Here is a 22,415-nt window from a genome sequence, read left to right on the forward strand (position 1 = left end):
TTTTTTTTGCTAATTTTTTTTCCACAAAAGTGGAGTTACCCTTTAAAGCAGTAAAAGCCCCAAAAGCAAACATGTATTATATTGCAGCTTACCAATTCTTAGATGTGATGGGTGCATTAGTTTTTTTCTATTAGCTTTTTTTCCTTTTATTTTCATCTGGTGATCTGGTCAGTAAGTCTGTTGTTTTTTACCAAAACAAGCTCTCCTACAAAAGTATCGGTTTGAGTGTTGAAACAAACCATTTACCAGTGACATGGGTACTTACAATGGTCAGCTTTTATTTAACCCCTTGATGCCGATGGCACACAAATCATGGAACAGGGCTTTTTTTTCGTGGGGCCACATATTTGCGTACCTGTCTTTGTGCTCCCAGCACAGAGACTGCGGTGTCACTGAGAGCCCCGGGTCCCGTTCTAATGATCGGGACCTGGGACACCCGATTCCGGGTTACGTGATTGCTGTGATAGCCTCTGATTGGCTATCACAGTGATCAGTCACTGTGCAGCCCAGCCCCCTTGTTTTGTCTCTCTCTATGAATGGAGGAGAGAGATACATTGTATCTCTCGAACTCCTGGCATAGAGAGAAAAAAAAAATGTTTGTAAAAAAAAAAAAAAAAAAAAAAAAAAGATAAATGAATATTAAAAAATAAAGAAAAATACCTAGATCAAGGTTTGATCTAGTTCAGTGCCAGGGTGAGTGTTTGGGTCAGGGTCAAAGGTCAAGGGCAAAGGTCAGGATTAAAAAAAAAATTGGTATCCGTGTCAGTTAGGGTTAATGTCAGTGTCAGTGTGTTTTAGGTAAAAAAGACAAAAACAAAATGTGCACTATTGTTTCTGGGCTGTACTGCGGGTACAAATAATAAATAACATACACACATATGGTATCGCTGCGATCGTCAAGAGCTGGAGAATTTATTTTGGGTTGTTCTATGGAGGTAGGTTATGGTCGGAACAAGAAACACACAGCTAAATACCATTTACCACCAAATGAAAGCCCAATTTGTCCTGAAAAAATCAAGGTATAATCCACCTGGATGTACACAGTAGTTGTGATGATATGTACGGTTTTACTAACACATGTCATCGTTGCAGAATTGTGCTTAGGCATTTAGATTTGTTTTACCCTTAGGCGTGAAGGGGTTAATCATGGAAAACTTATCCCTTATCCCAAAATGAAAAGCAAAAAAACTGTTACTGTAACTGCAGTGTGAGCTGGAGTTTGACTTCAATTTGTTAGTGTATTTAAATCTGCTAATCTATCTACCACTCCCCTCAGAATAACAATGCTGCTGCCCAAAGGTGACCCCCTATGCTCCTTCATCCTAGTGGGGGCACTCTAAAAAAGGAGGTATCTCTAGTGTCTCTTGTGTATTTGATATTAATCGATTGTATCATTTCTGTACATTGTCTACAAACTATGCATGTTCTACATGTAACTGTGTTCAGATTTGTTTCTTGTGAGTGGCGCTTGAAAGCTTGAACATGGATATTTCCCAGTGCATATCTAATTATTGCATAACTGAACGGTTTTCTTTGGCCAAGGTAGCTGCTAGGCAGAACGGAAGCCTCTAGCGACAAGCCTTTATTGACTAAGGCAGATTAATAATTAAAAGAAGCAGATTGCTACCTAGTTCCTCTGCAAACCTACGGCAGAACATGTCTAGAAAGAAGAGCTTTTCCCTAGAATCCTCCACACATAGAACTGCACAGTGCTTCCAGCTTGGTAACAGACATGTCTATGTGTTCCCGGGGCTGCAACAGTACTTTATTTTTCAAAACTATATGTTACCCTAGATTCACACCTAAGCGTTTTCCACAGTGTTTTGCAGAAATGCAGTACAGTCCATTTAACATGATTTCCTATGGGACAGGTTCACATCTCTGCATTTTCACTCGATGCGTTTTTGGAAAGAGTCAGGGACTTTTTTAAACGCAAAAAGTTGTGTTTTTTGTACTATAGACTTCAATGGAAACACTGCACAAAAGTATGTAGTGCATTTTGCTGCGTTTTGCGGTTTAATCTGCCTAGCAACAAGAAAAAAAAGCAAAACGGATCAAAAACGCGACAAAAACGGCCTAGCAACAAGATTAAAAAAAAAATGTAAAACACAAAACGAATATCACCCAAACCATCCTCTCCACTCCTCACAAGACCTCCGGCTCTCTAGCTCCCTTGTCTCCTCCTCCCATGCTCGTCTCCAGGACTTCTCCAGAGCCTCTCCCATCCTCTGGAACTCTCTACCCCAATTTATCAGACTATCGCCTACTCTGCTCACTTTTAGGCGATCTCTGAAAACCTATCTCTTCAGGGAAGCCTATCCTGCCCTCAGCTAATAATGGAATCTTCTACTCTTCCTACCAGTCCATCCCCCACAGTTACTACCTTTTGTACCACTAGCCCCTCCCTCCTAGATTGTAAGCTCCAAGGATCAGGCCCTCCTAACCCTCTTGTATTGAACTGTATTGTCTCCCTTTATAATGTAAAGCACTGAGCAAACTGTTGGCGCGATATAAATCCTGTATAATAATAATAACAAAAAGCACTGCAGAAACGGATCAAACACAACCTGCATAGGTGTGAACTTAGCCTTACCCTAGGTTCACACCTAAGCGTTTTCCGCAGCGTTTTGTGTTTTGCAGAAACGCACTACAGTCCATTTAACATGATTTCCTATTGGACAGGTTCACATCTCCGCGTTTTCACCCGGTGCATTTTCTGGAAAGGGTCAGGGACTTTTTTGAAAGCAAAAAGTTGCGTTTTTAGTTCTATAGATTTTAATGGAAATGCTGCAGAAAAGCATGTAGTGTATTTTTGCTGCATTTCGCATTTTAAATCTGCCTAGCAACAAGAAAAAAAATGCAAAACGCAACGCAAAAACGCATGTGCAAAAATGCAAAATGAGTAGCAAAAAGCACTGCAGAAACGGATCAAACACAACCTGCATAGGTGTGAACTTAGCATTACCCTAGGTTCACACCTAAGCGTTTTCTGCGGCGTTTTATGTTTTGCAGAAGTGCACTACAGTCCATTTACCATGATTTCCTATGGAACACGTTAACATCTCTGCGTTTTCACCCGGTGCGTTTTCTGGAAAGGGTCAGGGACTTTTTTTAACGCAAAAAGTTGTGTTTTTAGTTCTATAGACTTCAATGGAAACGCTGCAGAAAGCATGTACACACTACATCTTGCTGCGTTTTGTGTTTTAAATCTGCCTAGCAACAAGAAAAAAAAAAGAAAAAAAATGCAAAATGCAATGCAGAAACGGGTCAAACGCACACTGCATAGGTGTGAACCTAGCCCTTTGTGCACAGTTGCGGATCACTTCTTTTTTCTTGAGAGTCTGGTGAGGAACAGATAGTAGGTGCCTACAACACTCTGGGGATTATCTACTAAAACTGCATGGTGTAAAATGTGGTGCAGCTCTGCACAGAAACCAATCAGCTTCCAGGGTTTATTGTCAAAGCTTAATTGAACAAGCTGAAGTTAGAAGCTGATTGGCTACCATGCACAGCTGCACCAGATTCTGAGTGCTCCAGTTTTAGTAAGGCTGGCCATACATGATAACATTTTCTTGAGAATTTTGCTTTAGATTTACTAAAAACCATATAATATGAGGTCAAATCTAACAACACTTTCAGTTGTATCCAATCAGGCAGGCCCTTGTACTACTTAAGCTGGCCATACATGGGTCGAAATTCGACCAATTTTTCGTGGTTTGTCCCCTTTTCAGTGATCGGGCATCTTGGGAAATTTTTGAAAATCTACCAATTTTCCACTCGATGGTCAAATCGTACGATCGTTTTTCCGAAAAGAATATGCACATGAGCCATGACCTGGAAGGAACAGACGTTTCGCCTGTTATATGGGGTGAATGTTATGACTTGGTCGGTTGATTTTTGAAATCATTGATGGCACCATCGGATTACCGAGCAAACGTTTTCGATTTTCGGACTAAAAATCATTCGACATTCGACCCATGTATGGCCTGCAATAGTTGAAGGTAAATCTAAAGGAAATTGGGCCAAAATTGGACAGAAAATCGTAAAAAAGTTGTATAGTGTATGGCCAGCCTTAGTCTGGCCATACACTATACAATTTTCTGTCCAATTTCTGCCCAATTTCCTTTAGATTTACCTTCAGCTATGTAGTGCAAGAGCCTGGCTAATTGGATACAATTGAAAGTGTTGTTAGGTTTGACCTCATGTTATATGGTTTTTGGTAAATCTAATCCAAAAATCTCAAGAAAATTGCATAATCTATGGCCAGCCGTAGGCTCCATTCACACTAATCTTGAGCGTTTATTTCAGGCGTCTTTGAGTGTTTTTCTGAGCAGATTTGCAAATATTATAGGTGTTTTTCAGGGAGTTTTCATTTAGGCATTTTTGCTGTGGCCAATAGAAATAGCTGCTGTTTGAACTGAAAACGCCTGAAAAAACACTTGAAAAAATGCTCATTTCAACTATTCAGGTGTTTCCCATTCAAGTCTATGGGGAGAAAATGCTCAGATCTGCCTGAAAAGTAGAGCAAGTACTTTTTTGAGCGACAGGCATTTTGCTACAGGTGACAGAACGCTGAAGTGTGAACAGGCGGCATTGGAAATAATGGGATTTTATTTGTTGAGCAGGGAGCTGAAAAATGCTCAAGTGTGAACAGGGTCTAAATCTCCCCCTCCGTCCAAGAGGGTTAAGGCAGTGCTGGAAAATAATGGTGGCCACACAAGATATTGACACTTTTGGCCCAATTTGGACATTTTCACTTAGGGGTATACTCCATTTTTTGCCAGCTGTTTAGACATTAACCTCCCTAGCGGTCTGATTATGTCCATATTTCTGTGCTCAAAGTGGTAAAATTTTTTGCATGGAAATATGTATTTTTTTTTATTGTAGGCCTGTAATTCTTAGGAATAACTCACTGAAATCTGTCTGAACAAGTCTAGTAAACATCCCGGGTATGATAACATTTGAAACACGAAATCATAAATTATAATTTAATAAATAATCATAAAAAATAATAATATAATAATAATAAATGTAATTAAATAATATAATCAAACCAAAAACACTGAAATTTGAAATATAGCGCCAAGTTCGCATATCATTGAGCAAAGTCGCAAAATCGTTTTTAGTGTCTGATGACGAATTTCCCCACAAATCATTATCACTCAATTCTGCAAATGGTTCTGATTTACTATCGCTGTTCTCTAGCTGGTCTAAAACCGCTTTTGACCTAAAAGGGAAGCTTTTTGGACGCCATGGACGTTTCTCAGTTTCCAGGCAGAAAGAACAGTAAAAATGCAGGCAGGGCACAGGACAAAGCACTCGGGACAAAATGTATGTGAAATGGTTTGATACAGTAATGTTTTACTATGTGATTTTAGTGTATTTAGTGAGTGTCACTTTTTTTGTCGGTTTCAAATTTCCTGCCATTCCGTTCCCCGTACGTCCCGACGCTCGCAGGGGACGGAACCCAGATGACAGATGCCGGCATCCGCCGGATTACATTGCCGGAGACACTGCAGGAGGGACATCGCGGGAGCGCAGGATAAGGTAAGTGAAGAACAGAAGCCGGAGCAACGCCGCATGGTAAGCCCGAGTGTAGCTCGGGGTTACCGCTTGTGGCACTGAAACTTTACCCTGAGCTACACTCGGGAATACTGCCAGGGAGGCTACTGGCTGTGTGTTGAGTTATTTTGAGGGGACAGCACATTTACACTGTTATACAAGCTGTACACTCACTACTTTACATTGTAGCAAAGTGTCATTTCTTCAGTGTTGTCACATGAAGATATAATAAAATATTTACAAAAATGTGAGGGGTGGACTCACTTCTGTGAAATACTGTAGTTTGAATACCATGTCATAGCTATAATATTTATCATTTTAAAAGAACATATTCCACACTTCTTTTTTTTTTTCTTTTCCATTTTTTTCCGGAAAAAAAAACCATAAATGGTTTTGTAAAAAAAAACCTTTTTTTCAATTTTTTACTTTTTTTTTCCAGGCCTTTCCATCTCTAATCTGTACACAAAAATACACAAACATTAGCAGTACTGCTGAGGTATCATCAATCAACCAGAGTCTCTTCTTACTTGTTTTAAAGTTTTAATCCTATGAATTTGGGAGGGTAATACAAAGGAGGAGGTCTGGCCAGGATTCCCTACACATTTAGTCTGTACAGTGTTACTCTACTTTCACATGGACGAGTTTTTGAAGCGTTTTTGCGTTAAAAACGTTTTGCGTTAAAAAATCCACCTGAAAAGCTCAAGAAAAATGCTTCACTATGTACTGAATATAACATGAAGACCTTAAGGTGTCACTAAACCCAGGACCCTGCATTCAAATATATTTGGTTTCCCACAGTACACACAACATGGAAATGCAATTATTTTAGTAAATGTAAACTGCTAAATACCTTTTCTCAGCAGCAGTTATAGCAGTCTTGTAACTTCTTTCAGTGTCCAGCAGAGCACTGGTTAAAGCTTGTATCATTCTCCCCTGATTGTCCTATGAGGCTACATAACCCCTGACCCTCTGTCTGGACAGCCCTGATTGACCCTGTGCTGATCACATGCACTCTCCCAAGCAAAAAAAAACTCTCTAGCCACACACCAAACTGACCATATGCAGCTTGCCCACAAGGCTCTGTTCCATCAGCAGATGAATTGGGGACAGTAGAAGAAGGGGAGGATAAGAGAAGACAGGATTGAACATCCTTTTTACACAATGTAGAGGATTAACCCCTTAGGTTCCACAGTGAGTATAACAAGCATGCTTTACTGCATATACAGACTGATTATACTGTTGTGGGTTTTTTAACACTTTAATTAAAAATTTCTGAGACTTTATGTAAAGTTATTTCAGCTGAAGACAAGCAAATCCTGAAATACAATTCAGGTAACACTGCACACCGAACAGTTCTCAGATAAGATAAATCTGCATTTCTGCCACTAGGAGGCTCCAATTTAGTTTGCTTGTGGGTTCCATCTTGTACCTCCTACAGTTGGGTGATTGTTGGGATACATTAGATGATAGTTCCTGTCCTCCTCTCAGGCCTTATTTGACAAATTTGTTTATTTGTATAACCTTTAAACCATCCTATTAATGTTCTCCACCATCACAGCATAATGTTTACCTATACCCTGGTCAGTAAATTGTATTTTCTTTTCCACCTTTCAGTAAAATGGTGAGACATCTAGAGCAGTGTTTCTAAACTGGGGTTCCGTGAGAGGTTCCCAGGGGTTTCGCCATGCTCTGCCTGTCCATCACAAGCAGAAGACAGGTAGATCGCATCCCTACATAGCTGACAGTCAAGCTGCAGAGGGAAACAACTTGCATCACTGTCCTGTGCTGATCCCAGCCAGCCCTCCCCTTCTGCCTGTCCCAGATACCTGTGTGTAACATGACTCAGGAGGGGCAAGAGAGGAGGGTGGGAGGGGATCAGTGCCTCAGATATGATCCAGGAGCTTTCCTGAGCTACTCTGCATGAGGAAACCTCTGCAGACCCCAGTATTGTGCCCTCCAGTACTGTTTCCTCCTGGCCCCCCTGTACTGTGCTCGACTGCCCCCTATACTGCTCCCTCCTGACCTCCCTATACTGCTCCCTCCCAGCTCCCCCCATACTGTTCTGTCCTGGCCCCCCATACTGTTCCCTCCTGGCCCCCCTATACGGTTCCCTCCCAGCTCCCCCCATACTGTTCCTTCCTGGCCCCCCTATACTGTTCCCTCCTGGCCACCCTATACTGTTTCTTCCTGGCCCCCCTATACTGTTTCTTCCTGGCCCCCCTATACTGTTTCTTCCTGGCCCCCCTATACTGTTTCTTCCTGGCCCCCTATACTGTTTCTTCCTGCCCCCCTATACTGTTTCTACCTGGCCCCCTATACTGTTTCTACCTGGCCCCCTATACTGTTTCTTCCTGCCCCCCTATACTGTTTCTTCCTGGCCCCCCTATACTGTTTCTTCCTGGCCCCCCTATACTGTTTCTTCCTGGCCCCCCTATACTGGTTCTTCCTGCCCCCCTATACTGGTTCTTCCTGCCCCCCTATACTGTTTCTTCCTGGCCCCCCTATACTGTTTCTTCCTGCCCCCCTATACTGTTTCTTCCTGCCCCCCTATACTGTTTCCTTCTGATTCCCCCATACTGTTCTCTCCTGCTCCCCCTGTACTGTTCCCTCCTAGCCCCACTGTACTGTACTGTGCTCTTCTACCCCCCCCCCTACCCCCGCACTGTTCCCTTCTGCCCCCCCACTCTTGTTCAGTTCTCTCCTGGCCCCCCTGCACTGTTAGCTCATGGATCCCCTTACCTCCTGTACACTGCTTATCTCAAGTTTGACCCAGAGTTAAGCATCTGTGCAAAAAAAAAAGCAAGCACGTTTCATATTAAGGAGGTAAGTTTTAATATGTATTCTACTGTTTAATACTTTTTCTAAGAATAACTGCTGTTCTATCTACAGCTCGCTGACCACATCAATGTTTGTGAGCTATACATACAAGACTTACTTCAGGGGTTTCCCGAGATAATAGACTTTTTGCCAGGGGTTCCTCAAAGGCAAACAAATTTGAGAAACCCTGATCTAGTATTTGGAAACATTTCCACAGTGCAATTTCTGCTGAGAGCAAAGCTGCAATTTGCAGTGTAACCAAATGACTTTCAATTTATAAGACTCTACACTGAATTTTTTTTTCAACTTCTCTGAAAATGTAAATTTTTTCCAGAAAAAAAAAAATTTTGCTCCCTTGGCTTCAAAATTTCCAGAAATTTTACATCTTAAGTACAGACTTCACCATATAACTGCCCTCATAGTAAATGAAGATTTACAGAAAATATGAACTCCAAAACTAAATTTCAGGTTGCTGTTTGTGTTCTGACTAGAGGTAGAGGGCATTTATCAAATCCATTACAAAGGCGCTATTGTGTGGGAAAATCTCAGCACAATTACGGTGTCAACATGCAACATCTAAATCCTGTATGAAACAGAATGTTTACCTAACATTTACATGATGCTGAAATGAGCCAAACTTTAGACCTTTTACTCACCAAAGTGTCTTTTTTAGTCCCAACAAGGTATACAGAGAATGAATCGGGTTCATTTTCTCTTACAGCATCCTGCAGCCAGTGCCTGAAATTAGTAAGAGCATTGCTTGAATACGTACAGCAAACATGAGTATAAAATATTTATTTAATCCAGTACTCTCAGCACACCTGCAGAACCTGCATTTCAGGTTTATTTTTATTGTATTTAAAGTGGCTGTAAATCTTAGACATGAAATATGAACAAAGCACAACCCTCTATAATGTGTACTTGTCTCAATTAAGAGCACTAAGTGTCATTTCTGTCTGCTGCCCCATTCCTCTGCTATCAGTTTGAGTCACTTCTGACAGGTTTTCCTGACAGCAAGAGAAAAATGGTGATAGGGGAGGAACCTCCAACATACTGACAGCCTCAGCTCTGTTCCTGTGAGCTGTGTGGAGGAGGGTGTGTCTCTTCCCTCCAATCAGCTCTCAGAGCTCCCTTCACTGAGCTCTCCAGTGTGTAATTTCATTTCTCTGCCCACTTTTTTTTCTGAACTCTCAGACAAACTTTATAAATTCAGCACTTCGAACAGCTGTAGAGAGGAGATGGCTACAGATAAACAAGTACAACTTATGTAGGAGGATTTCTTTTCATTTCTGTGGATCATCTGAAGCAGGTCACTTCACTGGGGATATGTAAGGGTTTACAACCGCTTTAAGCAATTTGAGTACTTGGAATACTTGGTTAAGCACATGGCCCCACTTTCTCTGGCTTCCCAAACCTTACTAGTGGACAATTACTGTAAGATTTAAGAGGTTAAAAGTGATTGTGTACGGTGCTCCACCTATTAACCCATAATGAATGTGATCATTAAAGCCAGCCATAGACGGAATGAATCTCGGCCAGTTCAGCAGAGACTGGCCGAGATTTGATCTATGTCTGGGCAAGCTGGTTGTACTGAGGTCGATCCATCAAGTGACTTCAGTACAACCAGCTTGTTGGGTTTTTTTTTTGTATTGCGATTACTGCCAATGTTTATAGCCGCTAGCAGTAATCATTGTACTCTGCTGGCAGAGAGTCTGCAGAAGGAATTCCTACATCAGCATTGACTGTGTTGATGAGTGAATTGAGCTATTTTTGTTTCCTGTAACCTGTGGTTGCAGGAAAGAAAATCAAATCATCTATGTCCTGCCTAAAGCTAAGTACACATGGGCCAAATATCAGACGGTATCAACAGATACAGACAGTAGCCAGACGAACATCCGGCTTCTGTTGAAGGGGTATGACCGAAAAATGACTACTGATCAGCACTCTCAGCCAATGGCTGAGAGCACTAACCAGTGTGTTCTGGCCTGGGGGGGGGGGTGTGCACCAAAGTACAGCAATCTGTCAGTTTTTTTCGTTCAACCTGCTGGGCTCAACATAACAGAACTTACAATGTATATGAGGCTTAAGGATAACGAGTACACATGGTGCTTGCATTCAAAACAGTGACAGGTCTCTCCATACGCTGGGATGCTCGGTATGCCTTGCTTCATTGCCCCATACCGGGCCTTTTGGCTCACCAGCAGAAGTTGGCTTCCTATTTGTTTTTATCGGCCACTAGAACAATTGCTCAGGCCTGGAAGAGTCCATTTGTCCCTCTTCAGGGGATGCGGGATCGTATGACCACTAGGATGCTCAACAAACAGATGTCGAGTATCTGCAACGACTCCCAATGTAAATTTTTGAAAATATGGGAGCCGTGGTTGCAAAATGCCTTTCCCACGCTCCCCCAGGCTAGTCCGGGGATGTAATGGCGTTCGGTATTGGCGCTCTTGGACCCCTTCTCTTTGTTTTTTGTTTTTCCTTTCTCTCTTTCTCTGTTTGTTTTTGGTGTGACAGTGGACTGCTGCCTTTAGTTGTTATAGTCAGAGTTACATTAATGTTATTGTAACTTATGTCCCATTGATAGCCCCTGCGTGGGTGTACCTATTGCCTTGTTGGCGTTAGAGCACTGTTTTTTCTATTTTGCTTTTTTTATCTGTGCAATTGATAGCCCCTGCGTGGGCGTGTTTTGTTGCCTCTGTTTTATACTGTTTAAAATTAATAAAAACCATTGAAATACAAAACAGTGACAGGTAAGCTGCTGGAGATGAATAGTACTGCTGACTGTACTGAATTAGGTTTTACAGTTTACAATAATTTTACACTTTCAGTTAACTTTAAAGGCATAAGAAAACTTTCTTTTAGCAAATACATAGACAAAATTAAATCTTACAAAAAATGTTTGTATGTCAGCGTAGTCATTTGTGTATACATTTATGGGAGCAGGCATGCTGGTTCCATATATAAGTGATAACTTATTATAAGTTTCTGCATACCCACTATGCCTACCTGAGCTAAACATAGGAGATATAACAGTTATTAGCATGTCTCCTTTTATACCAGAAATATCGATCTAATTCATGTAAGTAAAGTAGAGTGGTCAGTCTTCATTTTTTTTTTTCCGTTCAGCTTGCTAACAGCGTGGATGGACAAATCCCCCCCCTGCGGCGGTACTGTATTCTGAAAGCTGCAGCTATTGCTTGTCAGAAACTTAAACAGCGACTGCATCTAATTGGAATCTCCTGCTGTTTAGTGGCCATGTTTTGCCTGGATCTTTCCATTTTTGAATCAAAGGATGTGGGGCGGGGCGGTCCAAGAGGCATCCAATTAGTGTATTTTGGCCGATTCACCAGGAACCAGACAAAATTCACACAGTGTATGGCCAGATTTATTTCCATTGTTCTACAACAGTTCTGAAATGTATTTATTTAATTCAGGTACTTGTATAGCGTTGTCAATTTACACCGCGCTTTACATATATATTGTACATTCACATCAGTCCCTAACCCTCAAGGGGTGTACAATCTAAGGTCCCTAACTTACATTCATACATACACATATTAGGGCCAATTTAGACAGGAGCCAATTAACCTACCAGCATGTCTTTGGAGTGGGGGAGAAAACCACACAGACACAGGGAGAACATGCAAACTCCATGCAGGTGGTGCTGTGGTTGGGATTCGAACCAGTGACCCTAGTACTGCCAGGCGGAAGTGCTAACTAATTAGCCACTGTGCTTCCCAAATGTAACCAGAAGAAACCTAGTGATTGAACCGTGGGGGAGAGCTGTGTAGGCATAAGTATATCTCTAAAACCTCTCCAAGATACGCCCGTTCCTAGCCTTGGAAACCACTAAGCAACTCACTCCCTTGTTATATCTCGCCTTGACTATTGTAACTCCCTCCTCATTGGCCTACCTCATCGCAGGCTATCCCATCTTCAGCCTATCATGAATGCTGCTGCCAGACTCATCCACCTTACTAACCGTTCCATGTCTGCCATCCCTCTCTGCCAATCCCTCCACTGGCTTCCCATTCCATGTCTGCCATCCCTCTCTGCCAATCCCTCCACTGGCTTCCCATTCCATGTCTGCCATCCCTCTCTACCAATCTCTCCACTGGCTTCCCATTGCCCAACGGATAAAATTCAAAACATTAACAATAACGTATAAAGCAATTTATAACTCTGCCCCCAATTACATCACCGATCTTGTCTCCAAATATCACCCAAACCGCACTCTCCGCTCCTCGCAAGACCTCCTACTCTCTAGCTCCCTTGTCTCCTCCTCCCATGCTCGTCTCCAGGACTTCTCCAGAGCTTCCCCCATCCTCCGGAACTCTCTACCCCAATTTATCAGACTATCGCCTGCTCTGCTCACTTTTAGGCGATCTCTGAAAACCGATCTCTTCAGGGAAGCCTATCCTGCCCTCAGCTAACACTGGAATCTTCTACTCTTCCAACCAGTCCATCCCCCACAGTTACTACCTTTTGTACCACTAGCCTCTCCCTCCTAGATTGTAAGCTCCAAGGAGCAGGGCCCTCAAATCCCTCTTGTATTGTTACTGTATTGTCTCCCATTATATTGTAAAGCACTGAGCAAACTGTTGGCGCTATATAAATCCTGTATAATAATAATAATATATAAGTATACCATTAAATACACATTTAGTAAAGTGTACGCTTACAATGTGTCACTTTAAAAGGACAGGTGTGCATACATAGGATTTTATTGCTGACCTTTCCTTGTCAATGACCTGTATGTCACCATACATCAAAAAAGCCAGTTAAGTCAGAATTTCTGAATTGCATTCTTGTTAACACTCACTGTCAGTGTTTTGGAGCTACTGAGTCAGCCTGACAGTCCAGCAACTGACATTTTCAGAAAATAAGCCCATCAGTGACAACCTAAACATTTCACTCAGCATTAATTTCCTTTAAAAAAGATATCACACAACAACATATGTCTGCACACAATCTCTTCAGGGCTGCCCGCATAGCTGGTACCTACCTAGTGTGCTCAAGGGTCTGAATGTCACCCAGATCAAAAGCTGTAATAATCACTAGAAGAAAAAAAATCTTTATATTAGTTCATTGATGCAAACCAGATTCTGTTAATTATAGAACATCTGGATGATGGAACACAAAGAAAGTACTCATTGTAGTTTGGATGATTCTACAATTATTCTGTAATCTAACCTTGTGCTCCTCTGTAATATGCTGATGCAATGCATTTGAACTTCTCTTGTCCAGCTGTGTCCCATCTTAAGAAAACAAAACAATATGAAATGTTACAGTTTAAGAAAATATTGTGTTATCAAAGGGGAAATAAGAAATCAACACATTTCAGTACTGAGAGCCTTGACTTTAAACCTCATCTCTAACACTTAAAGTGTTACTAAACCCAGGACCCTGCATTCACTATATCTGGTCTCCCACAGTACACACAACATGGAAATGCAATTATTTTAGTAAATATAAACTGCTAAATACCTTTTCTCATCCGCAGTAGACAGCAGTCTTGTGACGCCTATCAGTGTCTGGCCGAACACTGGTTAAAGCTTGTAGGAGAAGTTATCATTCTCCTATGACTGTCCTATGAGGCTGCATGACCTCTGACCCTCTGTCTGGACAGTGCTGATTGGCTCTGTGCCAATCACATGCACCCTCCCAAAAAAACAAAACTCTTTTGCAATACACACAGAACTGAGCATGTGCAGAGTGACTCCTAGGGCTCTGTACTATCAGCAGATGGATTGGAGACAGTAAAAGAAGGGGAGAATCAGAGAAGTCAGGATCAAACAACCTTTTTTACACAGTGCAGAGAATTAACCCCTTAGGTCCCACAGTGAGTATAACAAGCATGCTTTACTGCATATACAGACTGATTTTACTGTTGTGGGTTTAGTAACACTTTAACCTCTGGCCACCCACATAACCTATATGTGTAGCAGAAAAGAGGGTGGACTTTAATTCCTGCACACCGCACATATGTGTCCATGGACAGACGAGGTGTCTGTGATGAGCATGCACTCCCAGCTCAGTGACTGAGCTGTCAAAAACTTTACTACTGATCAGGGGCTCCTAAACATGTGACAGCCAATCAGTGGTCATGTGATTAGGAACTCCTTTCTGCCCCCTGGACATAAAGACACTGTTAAGGGGATGCTGAGGCTCAGCAGAAAGGGATTAAAATGAACTGTTAACACTTAATAAAATCCAGACATCCACATCAGATTAACCATTAACATTTAACCACATCATGGGCAAAATTAAATATTCAATAAATTATGCAGTCTGTCACTATAATTAAAGTGTTACTAAACCCAGGACCCTGCATTCACTATATATGGTCTCCCCCAGTACACACAACATGGAAATGCAATTATTTTAGTAAATATATACCGTTTCTCATCACCAGTTAGAGCAGTCTTGTGACTTCTATCAGTGTCCAGGTGAGCACATGGTAAAGCTTGTAGGAGAAGTTTTAATTCTGCTCTAGGAGGATGCAGGACCCCTGACCTCTGTCTGGACAGTGCTGATTGCCCTGTGGATCACATGCACTCTCCCAAGAAAAAAAACAAACCTGTCTAGCAATACACACCAAACTGAGCATGTGCAGAGTGACTCACAGGATGTGTCTTATTAGGAGATAAGAGGGGGACACTGGAAGAAGGGGAGGATCAGAGAAGTCAGGATCAAACAGCTTTTTACACAATGCAGAGGATTAACCTCTTAGGTTCTACAGTGAGTATAACAAGCATGATTTACTGCATTTACAGACTGATTTTACTGTTGTGGGTTTTTGAGTTTAGTATCACTTTAATCAGCAAGTAAGCATATAACCTGAATAATCATCCAATCAGGTAACCCTTGCAGCAGGAAGGGGAACCCACTGCAAGGATAAATGTTTTTTTGCCCCTGGAGTTCAGCTTTAAAGTGATTGTAAACCTCTGACATGAAATATGAACAAAGCATGTCCCTCTATAGTGTGAACTTGTCTCAATCCAGAGCACTAAGTGCCATTTCTATCTGCTGCCTACTTACTCTGTTTTGACCTCTGACAAGTTTTCCTGACACCAAGAGAAAAAGGGTGACAGGGGAGGGAGCTCTACCACACAGCCTGTGATTGACAGCCTCGGGTCTGTTGCTGTGTGAAGGGGTGTGTCCCTTCCCTCCAATAAGCTCTCACTGAGCTCTTCAGAGTTTAACTTTAGCTTTCTGCCCCCTACTCTCTGAAAGCTCAGACATGCTGTATAAATTATGGACATTGAATGACTGTAGAGAAGAGAGGTTTGTAGATAAATTGATACAACTTATGCAGGGCTTTAGCCCGCTGTCAACTCAAAATGGGTCACTGGAGTCCTGAATAAACTGCACTATTGTGATCCATAGGAGAAGTACAGCCAAAAAAGCTTTGGCTATACTTCTCCTTTAAGAAGAGAGGTACAACTGTGCTTTATGGCTTCATGCACACTAGAATTTTATTTTTTTATTAGAAGCTGTTATCAGCATTTTTTACTGTTCTTAGAAGCTAAACAGTGTTTTCCTATGTGTCCATGCACACTATTTTAGGTTAGCAGAGTTTTTCAAGGTTCAGCGTTTAGGAGTTGAAAAAAAAAATTGTGTTTGTAGAGTTTTCAGAAATGGTCCAAAATGGTACTAAAACGCTTCTAACAGCTTTTTTCTAGCTTTTATTTTTCTATATGTACTGTAAAAATGCTAATAAAATGCTAACACTACTAAACACTTAAACGCTACTAAACCGCTACTAAAAAAAAATGCTACTGCCAGCGTTTTTTATCCAGCGTTTTTTTTTAGCTAAAAAAAAATGCTAGTGTGCATGAAGCCTAAATAAGGCAGTTTATAATATCAGGTCAGTAGGATAATATTCTCACCTCTGTAGATTGATAATGATCAGTTAGAAACTACCCCAGAGTAATTGTTTAATCCAAACAATGCCTTCTGCTTTTTGCAGTGTATAGAAGGTACATGGGCTTAGTGTTTAGCACTTCTGCCTTGCAGTAATTGGGTCATGGGTTCAATTCCCAACCATGGCACCTCCTGCATGGAGTTTGAATGTTCTCCCTGTGCCTGCATGGGTAGGCCTCCGGGTACTCCAGTTTCCTCCCACATTCCAAAGACATGCTGGTAGGTTAATTGGCTCCTGTCTAAATTGCCCTAATTTCATCCCTGGCCATGTGGGATTTCCTGCATGGTGGGGGTTGGGGAAAGACCTGGCAACCTACCCCGTAAAATAATTGCTAAGAGAATTCATGGAAAAGTCGCTTACAAGTGATGGTCCATGCAATCGCCAAGGGTCGGATACAACTGAATGGATAGATAGATAAGGTATGCAGTGTGAGGTGCTCAGGGGCGGACTGACAACTCATAGGGCCCCTGGGCAATAGGGGATCATGGGGCCCCTGTGTCCTTGCCCAAACTCAAAAAAGCCTATGAAAAAGGTACCAGGGGCATCTCATGGGGCCTCCTACTGACCCCGGGCCCTCAGGCAGTGCCCCAGTTTCCAAATGGTCAATCCGCCCCTGGAGGTGCTTTGAGATTTTTAAAAGCTGACTTACATCTGGAGGTTAAATGGTACACCCAAGATTTCAAACCGCTCAATTTCAAAATCAACACCAATTGTTGCTTTGTAATCACGGTCAAAGACATTCTTGCAAAACCTGCAGTAAAGGAGAAGAGTCAAAATCATTGTCCTGTACAGTAAAGTCTAAAGAACTCTGAATGTTAGTTTGTAACACAGGAGCAGAAAATAAAAATACACACACTCCCATTAGATACAAATGTTTCAAAGCAAAGCACATTGTTAAAATATAGGATCAACTATAAAGAAAACAAATCAATGCTCACAATGCAGCATCCTAAACCAAGCAATCCAAACTGATTTTTCACTGATTTTACCAGAATGTACTAAAATCTCATTAGATTCAATGGGTTCCTTTCTGAACATTAATACACTATATTGTGAAAAGTATTGAGCCAGCCCCCCAAATCACTGAATTCAGGTGTTCCACTCACCTCCATGGCCACAGGTGTATAAAATCATCACCTAGGCATGCAGACTGCTTCTACAAACATTTGTGAAAGAATGGGTCGCTCTCAGGAGCTCAGTGAATTTAAGCGTGGTACTGTGATAGGTTGTCACCTGTGCAAGAAGTCCATCTGTGAAATTTTTTTGCTGCTAAATATTCCACAGTCAACTGTTAGTGGTATTATAACAAAGTGGAAGCAACTGGGAACAACAGCAACTCAGCCATGAAGTAGTAGGCCACGTAAAATGACAGAGCATGGTGAACGCATGCTGAAGCGCACAGTGTGCAGAAGTCGCCAACTGTCTGCAGAGTCAATAGCTAAAGACCTCCAAACTTCATGTGGACTTCAGATTAACACAACAACGTGTAGAGAGCTTCATGGAATGGGTTTCCATGGCTGAGCAGCTTCATCCAAGCCTTACATTACCAAGTGCAATGCAAAGCGCTGGATGCAGTGGTGTAAAGCAGGCTGCCACTGGACTCTAGAGCAGTGTAGACATTGTTCTCTGGAGTGACGAATCACTCTTCTCTATCTGGCAATCTGATGGACGTGTCTGGGTTTGGCGGTTGCCAGGAGAACGGTACTTTCCTGACTGCATTGTGCCAAGTGGAAGTTTGCTGGAGGGGGGATTATGGTGTGGGGTTGTTATTCAGGGGTTGGACTTGGCCCCTTAGTTCCAGTGAAGGGAACTCTTAAGGCATCAGCATACCAAGACATTTTGGACAATTTCATGCTCCCAACTTTGTGGGAACAGTTTGGGGATGGCCCCTTCCTGTTCCAACATGACTGCGCACCAGTGCACAAAGCAAGGTCTATAAAGACATGGATGAGTGAGTTTGGGGTGGAGGAACTTGACTGGCCTGCCTCAACCTGCCCTTAACCCAATAGAACACCTTTGGGATGAATTAGAGTGGAGACTGAGCCAGGCCTTCTCATCCAACATCAGTGCCTGACCACACAACTGTGTTTCTGGAAGAATGGTCAAACATTCCCATAGACACACTCCTAAACCTTGTGGACAGCCTTCCCAGAAGAGTTGAAGCTGTTATAGCTGCAAGGAGTGGGCCAACTCAATATTGAACCCTATGGACTAAGACTGCGATGTCATTAAAGTTCATGTGCGTGTAAAGGCAGGCATCCCAATACTTTTGGCAATATAGTGTAGCTGTGCTGTACATAGCCTTTGCAGAGATCAATGCTCATCCACTACAACCTGCCTACAGAAAACTACAGGAGGGGGCGGAGACAAGACCAGTCACCCTGCACAAGGAGAAAGAGCAGTAGTAACCAGTCCTTATTACAGGAAGCTCCTACACAGAGGTAAAGTGTCACACTGGATTACTACACAGATGTGAAAGAAATACACAATGCACAACAAGATTCAAGTGAGCATACACATGACTCTTATTTTTAGACAATATTTGCCAGAGATCAGGTTTAATCCTATAGGCTATGAGGCTCAGATGACTGTTGATCAGAATATAGTAGACCATAGTAACTAATCACACTTGATTTCCCATCAGTTTAGGATAGCCAGAATACGGAAAGACATTTGCTAATATCTTACTACACTTTAGACATTCTGAACATTATTAAAGAAAAAACAAACCAAAAAAAAGGAGACAAGTGAAGAATACATACAATATTACAGATAATAGATAAATGCATACTGGTCTTTGTGAATGTTAACTATTCTGTAAGGTTCACTGGTCACATTTATTTAGTTTGAATCACTTAAAAAAAATCACAAACATCCCAAATAACCTTTTATATTTAGATATTTGATTTCTCAAAATATAGAAAAAAATATTTGTTCAAGATGGTAAACGTGGTTCACAAACTCACTGATAGACTGACCTAGGAAACAGGGAAACAACACGGTGGCTTAGTTACTCTACTCAAAGTGGAACTTCACTCTTTCAATCAACATGGACTATTTTCAGTCCTTATGCTGTTAGCATTAGTAAATAGATACAAAAGTACAATATATCATATTTGTTTGTTTAAACTATTTTTGAATGTTTCTTCAGTTACTTCCTGGTTTCTTGCCTAGGCAAATGATGTCATACATGCCAGGAGTCTTCTGGAGGGGATGAGGGGCTTTCTCAGCTATGAACACCCTCCTGTCTGCATGCCTGAGCTAAAGCCAGGTGAATCTGAGGATGTAAATGCTACCTAAATCATCTGCCCTTACTCAAGTTGGTTATGGCCAGAAATGCTAAGTGGGGGGGGGGGGGGTGGGGGGTCTCAGCAAAATAAAGCATGGAGATGTGGATAGATGGGGGAGTTTGCTTTGAATGTTAAAAATGAATTAAATTAGATTTTTGCTTTGTGGTGTTCAGATACAGTGTAGTTCCACTTTAAACACTATCCCAAAACATAGACACAAGAAATCTCTCCTCCACCTTCTAAATTCTAAATTTTGATTCAGGATTGTATTCTGGTTGACCATCCACACCAAAAATGGAAAATAATGTATATTCCAACTCATGATCTTGGTCTTGATCTGCTGTGTGCACCAAATGATACAGAATTTAAAACAAAAACAGAAGCAATGCAGTGTACCTGTTGATCAGGCTGGTTTTCCCCACATAAAGGTCTCCCACCATTACAACTTTAGCCATTTTCAACCTGTAAAATACCACAATTAACAAAACTCCTAGTAATTATTGTACACCACCCAAAGAATCGCAGCAATCAACAAAAACATATAATAACTGAAAAACATGTAAAAAGAAATGTAGAGCTCCACCTGCTGGCAGAAGAAGAAAATACAAAATATTCATATGCAATATTATATACAAAATATATAGGAATTTTATACTGGACTGCATATTTGCCAGTCATGTGACATTTACTACTTTTTCTGTACTCTTTTAATAATAATAGGACTTGTATAGCAACTATAGCGTAGGTCAATAAGCCTTCTGTAGCTTTTTGATTTTCTGCTTAGCTTAAATGTCTCTTACTGAACTGTCAGCATTCCAGCTCTGATGTCACCCAAGCTCCTCCCCACGCATATCGTCACATTGATGAAGTCATGTGACGATACACATGGGGAGGAGCTTGGGTGATGTCAGAGCTGGAACGCTGACAGTTCAATAGGAGACAGCCTTATCATTACTGATATCCAGCGCTTTATGTACTTTTACCATGTGAGTGTATTTAAATAAATAAACTTCTATGAGTTTTTAATGGACGTGCTGCAATATGGTTGCTTTGTATGGTTGTTGAGTTCCATTTGCAGAATCGGCCTGACCAATTAGAGGGCTTGTTGGAGGACACAGTGACCATATACAAAGGGAAGATTTTGTGCATGGAAGAGATCACTTAATTACCCACACTAAGAGTGGAGATGCCCTATTGACCTGTTTCTCATATGGGTCCACATATGAAGGTGAGGGTCCATTTTTACCATATACTCACTGTGGCAGTGTATTCCTTTAAAGATTTACAGCACCAGGATTGTGGGTTTACTTTCCAGTAGATACATGGTCCTTCCCACCAAGAATTCCTGAAGAGTTGTTTTTTCATTATTCATTTGGACTTTTTATGTTGGACTTTCATGTTTATATGCACATAGGTGTTATTTGGACTTTGTGCTTTTATTTGTGTTTTTTGAGCAGCACAACACTTTTACACATATATATTAGAAACCTTCATGGTCTGCAAACTGACACCAGGTTGCCACCCTAAGGATTGTCCCACCAAGCTTTTGATTAGACACAACACCATCAACTTAAAAGACTGGTGCTTAAATACCCTTTCTAGTTAAGGTACACACCCAGTTTTGTTAGTGGGAACTCTGGAAGTCCTCAAAGTAGTGCAGTTCCTTATGGCTGGTACACACTTACCCCAGCGGGCTGAACAAAAAAAAAACTAAAGAGCTATACTCAGGGGCGTATTTACCACAAGGCAAACAAGGCACTCGCCTAGGGCGGCAGTTTTCAGGGGGGCAGCACCTCCCCCCAGAAGAAGGGATGAAAGAAGGGACATGTGCACCATGGGAACCAGGTGGGATCCGAGAGAGGCTGCGGGCTGCTTGATGGTGTATGTAGAGCCTGACTCTCGTTCCCGGGGATGTCCAGAGCTGTGATGATGAGTGTCTTTTTCTCTATCGCCGGGGGGAGGGGGGGGTAGTGGAAGGCCAATGTTGTTGGTCAATGTCAGCAATGTCAGCCTCTCTCTGCAGGAGGGGGAAGGGGGGGTGGTGTTGGTCGGTATCCGTGGGGGCAGGCGATATTTGTGTTGCCTAGGGCAGCACAAAGCCTAAATACACTACTGGCTGTACTAACTATCCAATGTTAGTACAGTGAACTCCAGCTGAGCTATTGTGTTCTGACAGTGGGACTGCGCCACACCAGAACACACTGGTCAGCACTCGCCAATCAGATGCTGGTTTTCCAGCATACCCGTTCAACAAAAGTCGACCATTTTGCCGACTTCTGTCAGACAAGCTGGTGTGCACACAGGCCGAATGTCAGCTGACTTCTGTTGAACCAGCTGATACCGGCCGAAATTCTGCCTGTGTGTACGAGGCTTATGTTTCCTGGAAAACCTTATATGGATCCTGAGTACTGGAGATCCTAGGAGTTCTAGAAATCCTACAAGACCCGGTATAGATCCTGTGAGTACTAGATGTTCTATGAGTTCTTGAAATTGTAGAAGAACTGGCAAGGATCATGTGAGTACTAGATGTTCTAGGAGTTCTTGAAATCATAGAAGAACTGGCAAGGATCATGTGAGTACTAGAGGTTCTAGGAGTTCTTGAAATCATAGAAGAACTGGCAAGGATCATGTGAGTACTAGAGGTTCTTAAAATTAGGGAAGACCTCAGCAAGGATCTTGAAGACCCAGCAAGGATTTTATGAGTACCAGAGGTTCTAAGAGTTCTGTAAATCCTGGAAATACTGTCAGAGATCCTGTGAGGACTGGAGGTCCAAGGAGTTCTGGAATTCTTGGAAAACCCAGCAAGAATCCTGTGA

The 22,415-nt window shown here is 41.9% G+C and overlaps 1 protein-coding gene across 1 annotated transcript in view; it reads right to left on the reverse strand.

Moving 5' to 3' along the window:
* The window catches only part of RAB36 (RAB36, member RAS oncogene family), a 53,961-nt gene that overhangs the window by 17,943 nt on the left and 13,603 nt on the right, over window positions 1-22,415 (reverse strand). The window contains exons 3-7 of the mRNA XM_089653240.1: window positions 19,996-20,061; window positions 16,959-17,060; window positions 13,576-13,640; window positions 13,388-13,439; window positions 9,036-9,117 (exon numbers count right to left, since the gene is read on the reverse strand). Coding sequence (XP_089509366.1) covers window positions 9,036-9,117; window positions 13,388-13,439; window positions 13,576-13,640; window positions 16,959-17,060; window positions 19,996-20,061 — 367 coding nt within the window. The remainder of the gene's footprint in view (window positions 1-9,035; window positions 9,118-13,387; window positions 13,440-13,575; window positions 13,641-16,958; window positions 17,061-19,995; window positions 20,062-22,415) is intronic.

Source organism: Staurois parvus, unplaced genomic scaffold (genome assembly GCF_062004578.1).
Source record: "Staurois parvus isolate SC_StPar_1 unplaced genomic scaffold, SC_StPar_1.0 ptg000704l, whole genome shotgun sequence".
Lineage (NCBI taxonomy): Eukaryota > Metazoa > Chordata > Amphibia > Anura > Ranidae > Staurois > Staurois parvus.